Source organism: Temnothorax americanus, unplaced genomic scaffold, assembly GCF_048541705.1.
Source record: "Temnothorax americanus isolate GAGA-0224 unplaced genomic scaffold, ASM4854170v1 Scaffold179, whole genome shotgun sequence".
NCBI lineage: Eukaryota > Metazoa > Arthropoda > Insecta > Hymenoptera > Formicidae > Temnothorax > Temnothorax americanus.
The window spans coordinates 129,570-137,500 of NW_027509317.1; the positions used below are offsets into that span (position 1 = coordinate 129,570).

Genomic DNA, 7,931 nt, shown 5'->3' on the forward strand with positions numbered 1-7,931 from the left:
ACGGAAAAGAAACGGAAAAATTTCTAACCTATTCTGTCGACAGTTCGCAAATAAGTGCAGTGGATCTTCCGTTACTGTTCCGTTCCGTTATTTCTTCTCCATCGGGATGCACCCTTAGGCCCAGTTCAACAGTGGCCAGTTAGCTTAACTAGTAGTTAACTCTCACTCTCCGTCTCTATCTAACCTTTGAGTTAAAAAGAGACAGAGTGAAAGTTAACTACTAGTTAAGCTAACTGGCCATTGTTGAACTGGGCCTTAGTAAGTAAGCATTCGTGAATCAAAAGTTGATCCCCGATAAAGGGAGAGTGTAGATATGCGCAACCTACCTAATGTTATTGTGCCAAAATATTACCTGTGTTCTTGATTTGATTGGTGCTATTGATTTGATTTGTACCATTGATTGGATTTATGCTATTGATTTGATTTCGTGTTATTAATCGCTCGGCTATTTTCGGTTACGAGTGGGAAAGCATCCCCTCGCCGCCTTGGTTGATACAAGCTCTAATCGCACCTTGCTGGGGTGGGAAAGGATTTGCATCGTTCGACGGCTCGGCATACGAACGAAGATCGGGCGCACCTTCCGAATACAGACGGCCAACGGAGAGATCGCGGAGGCCCATGAGGAGGTCAAACTGTGCTTCACTCTTGAAGGACGAACCCATACGATATCAGTCTGGCTGCTACCGAGTCTGGCTGCTACCCAGTTTATTTTCTCTATTCGAAATCATCAAAAAATTAGAATAATTTTGGCACCGGTTTCAAGAAAATTAATTCTTAATGAAAAATTAACCATTAATAAAAAATTAAACTTATCCTCCAAAAATTAAAAAAATTTTGACACGACTCCTATTTCATATATAATTCTTTAAGATTTGGTCAATTAATTCCCCAAAAATTGGAAAAATTTTGTAACCGGTAACGGTACCAAAAAAATCGGTAACAAAAAATTATACACTTTATGGCAATCCCCGGGAAATTCTACCCCTACTTCATATAATTTTTTAAGATTCGGTCAATTAATTTCCGAAAAATAGGAAAAATTTTGTAACTGGTTTCCAAAAAGATCGGTAACGAAAAATTATACACTTTATAGCACTTCCCGGAAAATCCTATTTCTCTTTCATATATAATTCTTTTAAATTCGGTCGATTATTTCCCGAAAAATTAGAAAAATTAGAAGAATTAGAAAAATCGGTTTCCAGAAAATCGGTAGCAAAATACTATACACTTTATGGCATTCTCCGGGAAATTGTACCCCTATTTCATGTACCCTTGATAAAAATTCGGTCCATTAACGAATGAGTAGTTCACGGTCAGACATACATACATACATACAGACGACGGTACTTATATACGGGTGCGAGAAAAGTCTGGAAACGGTCAAATATCTCGAAAACAAAACGTTTCTGAGAAAAATGTTTTGAACCAAAGTTGTAGGGTTTTAAAAGTTCTATTCAATGATCATATCCGTTTGACCTTGAGTGGAGGCGCCAAGGCGAAGTCAAGACCAACCTAATTTTTTTAAATGGAACACCTTATTTTTTATGACACAGTATTAAAGGTGGTAGCGAGACGTTTCCAAAACACTACTTGAAAACCTATTTTCGTTGAGAATTACCTGAGTTATGAGCTTTAGAATTTACGGTGCCGCCAGCATTAGTATTATCCAGGATGTACCGCGTGGAGGTTGCATGGTCGGACCTTACACCCCTGTGCGTGCGCGCGTGCGTGCGTGCGTGCGTGCGTGCGTGCGTGCGTGCGCGCGTGCGTGCGTGCGTGCGTGCGTGCGCGCGTGCGTGCGTGCGTGCGTGCGTGCGTGCGTGCGTGCGTGCGTGCGTGTGTGTGTGTGCGCGCGCGCGCACACACACAGAGCAGAGAGGGTTTGGAGTCATTAAATACTGCGGGAGTGACGAACCGCGGGGTCCTTATCTCTGCTGACACACACACACACACACACACAGAGATATTTGACCGTTTCCAAACTTTTCTCGCACCCCAAAATTTATTCCCCTCTCCCCAAACTCACTCATTAATTAGGAGCACTTTTGATATTGTTTTTCCTCAAACTCTAACCTACATCTTTGAATTCTTTTTTAAAAAATAAAAAATAATAGATAATATTATAGATGCAGATTAGCATATTGTCAAATATTTCAAAAATGTAATCCCTTATATTAAAGTCTTTAAATTTTATATTATTTTTGCTCGCGCCTCGCGCGTTTTTACCCTCCGTTGACCCGCCATTATTAACTCTTTTTCATTTTTTTTAATTATATTTTCTTTTTTTGAAATTATCAAAAAAATAAAAAAATTTTGGCACCGGTTTCAAGAAAATCAATTCTTAATGAAAAATTATTTATTAATAAAAAATTAAACTTATCCTCCAAAAATTAAAAAAATTTTGACACGACTTCTATTTCATATATAATTCTTTAAAATTTGGTCAATTAATTCCCGAAAAATTGGAAAAATTTTGTAACCGGTTCCCAAAAAAATTGGTAACAAAAAATTATACAGTTTATAGCAATCCCCGGGAAATTTTACCTCTATTTCATATGTAATTCTTTAAAATTCGGTCAATTAATTCCCGAAAAATTGAAAAAATTTCGTAACCGGTTTACCAAAAGATCGGTAACAAAAAATTATACACTTTATAGCAAACCTCAGGAAATTCTACCTTTATTTCATATACAATTGTTTAAGATTCGGTCAATTAATTTCCGAAAAATTGGAAAATTTTCTGATGCCGATTTCCCCAAAGATTGGTAACGAAAAATTATACACTTTATGGCAATCCCGGGGAAATTCTACCCCTACTTCATATTTTTTTAAGATTCGGTCAATTAATTTTCGAAAAATTGGAAAAATTTTGTAACCAGTTTCCAAAAAAATCGGTAACGAAAAATTATATACTTTATAGCACTCCTCAAAAAATTCTACCCCTGTTTCATATATAATTCTTTTAAATTCGGTCGATTATTTCCCGAAAAATTGGAAATATTAGAAAAATCGGTTCCCATACGGCACAAGACTCTGCAGCAACATTGCAGCAACATTGCGATTTTGCATATTGCAATGCAATATTTTAGCAACATTGCAGAAATAACATTGCTGAAATCACATTGCTGCAAAAATGCGGTAATAATGTTACAGCAGAATTGTAAAAATAAACTGCCAAATATGTAAAAATATTAATTTGTGTACGCATTTGGATATTTTTTATTATGATTTATCAAGCTTAAAATTTTAATTATTATATTATAAAACACAAATAAATTTTATTAATAATATATTTAGTTTTATAAATTTTATTAATATTACTTATTAATTATAATATAATTTCAAATTATTAATTTAATTAATTATTATATTTATATATATACAATATGTCTTCTCTGCATCTCTTTCTAACTGTCTCCCTAGAAAGAAACGAAGAGTGAGTTTAATCAGAGAATCACGTTAATCGGAAACTGTGATATCGGCCAAAGAAGGCCGAACTGTATGTATCGGACTTGCGACAAAAACCGAGGGCCGATAATGGTACCTGTAGATACCTATAGATGGCATTGCAATCACAAAGATACTCGATGGTTTGAGTAGGAGGAGAGCACGGGAGGAGAGATTGCAGGCTGGGGACGTGTACGCGCGTGTAGACGTAAATGAGTGTATCGTGAGTGTGTCCGCGTACGTGTGACTCCTGTGAGACGAAAGTGCAACCTTGCGCCGGCCTGTTGCCCTTGATGCTCTATCGCGCACACGTGTCAGTAGCTGTACATTTTTGGGAAAATAGAGGTAAGTATAGGGGTGCGAGAAAAGTCTGGAAACGGTCAAATATCTCGAAAACAAAACGTTTCTGAGAAAAATGTTTCGAACCAAAGTTGTAGGGTTTTAAAAGTTCTATTCAATGATCATATCCGATTGACCTTGAGTGGAGGCGTCAAGGCGAGGTCAAGACCAACCTAATTTTTTTAAATAGAACACCCCATTTTTTATGACACAGTATTAAAGGTGGCAGCGAGACGTTTCCAAAACACTACTTGAAAACCTATTTTCGTTGAGAATTGCCTGAGTTATGAGCTTTAGAATTTACGGTGCCGTCCCATCTTATCTCACCAGAAATGAGACAAAACGTTTTAAATGAATTAGACCTACAATTAGGTCATTGTCAAGCAGCAAACGGAAAACAATTTGAATACTTAATTCAGTAAAAACCCGTCTACACACTCATACGCGCGCGCACGCACACACACACACACACACACACACACAGAGGTGTAAGGTCCGACCATGCAACCTCCACGCGGTACATCCTGGATAATACTAATGCTGGCGGCACCGTAAATTCTAAAGCTCATAACTCAGGCAATTCTCAACGAAAACAAGTTTTCAAGTAGTGTTTTGGGAATGTCTCGCTGCCACCTTTAATACTGTGTTATAAAAAATGGGGTGTTTCTTTTAAAAAAATTTGGTTGGTCTTGACCTCGCCTTGACGCCTCCACTCAAGGTCAAACGGATATGATCATTGAATAGAACTTTTAAAACCCTACAACTTTGGTTCAAAACATTTTTCTCAGAAACGTTTTGTTTTCGAGATATTTGACCGTTTCCAGACTTTTCTCGCACCCCGTATATAAGGAGGTTAAATCTGAAGAATAGTGGCCTCCTCACCGATTTCGTTCAACTTGGGCTTAATCGACGCGTTTTTGCACGAAACGACCGAATCTGGCAGAAAAAAGTGTCGCTTTGCCCCGCGAAACGAGATATTAACGGTTAAAGTTGACAGGAATCAGGTCATGATTCCTGTCATACCGACGAGATGCAGCGACTACGACCATGCCCTGCGGCCACACGCGCATGCTCAATGGTCGCACGCGCATGTAAAACTGCGCCAGTTTTAAATGAATCAATCATGCAGAATAACCAAGCATCTCGATTCAAGCAGTTAGGTCTCACGCTGGGAGTTTCATTAGTTTAATTATGCGTGGGAAGCACCCACACACACACACACACACACACACACACACACACACACACACACACACACACACACACACACACACACACACACACACACACACACACACACACACACACACACACACACGGGGGGGGGGTGCGAAGGGAGGCTTTCGGCCCCCCTTTTCCCCCGCACCCACCCCGTCGGTAGGCAGCGTGGACCTCGCTTTACAACATAAAGTACATGCTAAGTTGTAAAACGAAATTATAAAGTACATGCTTTGGGGGGGGGGGTGCAGGGGATAAAAGCCTTCCTGTTTACGTGCGCTCACGCATGTAAGCTCCCTTGCACTCCTCCATGCATGTGCTTTATAATTTTGCTTTACAACTTAGCATGTACTTTAAGTTGTAAAGCGAGGTCAACGCTGCCTACCGGTGGGGTGGGTGCAGGGGAGGGCGGGGCGCCCCCCTTGCACCCCCCCGTGTGTGTGTGTGTGTGTGCTTCCCACACATAATTAAACTAAAGAAACTCCCAGCGTGAGACCTAACTGCTTGAATCGAGATGCTTGGTTATTCTGCACGATTTAACTGTTTAATGATTTTCGTTAAAGCAGGGCACACACACGTGTGTATGTCCTGTTTTAACGAAAATCATAACTTCTATAAAGCAGGGCATACACCAGCATACACACGTGTGTGTGCCCTGCTTTAACGAAAATCACAACTTCTATAAAGCAGGGCATACACCAGCATACACACGTGTGTATGCCCTGCTTTAACGAAAATCACAACTTCTATGAAGCAGGGCATACACCAGCATACACACGTGTGTGTGCCCTGCTTTGACGAAAATCACAACTTCTATATAAAGCAGGGCATACACCAGCATACACACGTGTGTGTGCTCTGCTTTAACGAAAATCACAACTTCTATAAAGCGGGGCATACACACGTGTGTGTGTCGTGAGCATCATTCGTCCTTATTTAACATTTTACAAACAACAAAGATGAAATGATTTTAAGAACGTTGCGGGCGTTAAGTGAAACGCACTCTATATATACGAATAAAAGATTGAGCATAAATTTAAGATGTGAGAAGTAAGTGTATATATATGATCCGTATTCTCAGTTCACTTTTATCATAAATGCACACATTTAGTATACAGTTTACGTTACATATACTATAGAATTACAGAAATAAATGCGCTAGCGTATATTACATTCGACGCTTCCTTGGGATCCTTCACAGTGGACGCGACATCGGAGAACTGCGCAAACTTTGCATCGACCGTCGCAAGTCGATACACGAATTTTCACCGAGCGTACCACCGGGATATAAGATATCGGAAACGCCGGCGCAGATCATTTATCTGCCGATCATCGCGCGAAGCGTTACGGATCTAACGATACGCGTCACGAATCAAGACGGACGATTGCTCGATTTTCGAGGAGAAGAGATCACCGTCAGATTGCACGTACGACGGCTACAGCGATAACGCGTGACGTGTGACATGCTCGTGTTGAACGACTCGGAGCGGGCGACAAATAAGAATATCTTTACGACTGCGACGATCGACGATATCATCAAATCGACATTCGGTAGCGTTAAAACTGATACGAAAACAGAGACGAGAAAGAAGCTCAACGCATCGAACGTTAAATTTTTACAATCTCTGGGATTCGCGGTACGAAACATCTGAACAATGACTGAAATTCTTAACATCGGAGGCGAGCCGGTCTTTGACGATCGCATCGTCAAGATCGAGACTCACACGTACAACCCGTACGCCAACACAACGTTCGAGTATAGCGACGAGATACGAATACCCATACAACAGCAGGATCTGTATACGTTGCCGTGCGAAAGTTTTCTCTACGTCGAAGGAACATTGACGGTGACCAGAGCAGCTGGTCAAGCCGATAACGTGGTATTGGGTACTAATTGCGTCGCGTTCATGTTTGACGAGATTCGATACGAGCTCGACGGTATGGAGATTGATCGTTGCAGAAACGTAGGAATAACCAGCACGCTCAAGAACTACGTTACGGTATCGTCTGACAGAAGCGTGATCCTGCGAAACGCGGGCTGGGAACCACATAATAACCCGAATGGATATTTCAATTTCTGCGTACCGCTCAACTTGTTACTGAAATTTTGCGAGGATTACAAACGTGTGGTGATCAACGCTCGTCACGAATTGATCTTGATACGAGCGCGCAACGACAACAATTCCCTGGTGGGAAGTCTCGCGTTGGAGCCTACTATCAAAATACTCAAGATACAATGGCGAATGCCTCACGTGGTATTGAACGAGATCAACAAGCTGTCGATGCTGCGCACCTTGGAAGACGGACGATATTTAAGTATGGGTTTCCGTTCGTGGGATCTGTACGAGTATCCCCTGTTGCAGAACACGACCAAGCATTCGTGGGCCATTAAGACCGCGACCCAGCTCGAGAAACCGCGATACGTCGTCTTCGCTCTGCATACGGGTCGGAAGAACGTCATGTCCGCCGACACAAGCCGATTCGACGACTGCAACTTAACCAACGTAAAACTCTGTCTAAACTCGGAAGTTTATCCGTACGACGATCTGAATTTGGACTTTGGTAAACACAGATGGGCGATTCTGTACGATATTTACGCACGTTTCTGCAAGGGATACTACGGATACGAATATCTCGAGCCGAGTCTCACCGTTTCGACTTTTCTACGTAACGGTCCGTTTGTGATCATCGATTGCTCTCGCCAAAACGAATTTGTCAAAAACGCTACCGTGGATGTTAGACTAGAATTCGACTGCATGGAGAACGTACCGCCGAATACCTCCGCGTACTGTCTCATCATACACGACCGCGTGATTGAGTACAACCCGTTGACGAACGTGGTGCGCAAAATAGTCTGAATGTTCGCGGCAACGTCGACGTAAATATTTTCTCTCTCTTTCCATCAATCTCCGATACAATTATTGAAA

General features: G+C 41.2%; 1 protein-coding gene across 1 annotated transcript; it reads left to right on the forward strand.

The window, feature by feature from the left end:
* The first annotated feature begins 6,659 nt into the window (after window positions 1-6,659).
* LOC143896091 (uncharacterized) lies at window positions 6,660-7,862 on the forward strand. Its single transcript, XM_077403643.1, has one exon. The coding sequence runs from the start codon at window positions 6,660-6,662 to the stop codon at window positions 7,860-7,862; it is 1,203 nt and encodes a 400-aa protein (XP_077259769.1).
* Window positions 7,863-7,931: the final 69 nt, after the last annotated feature.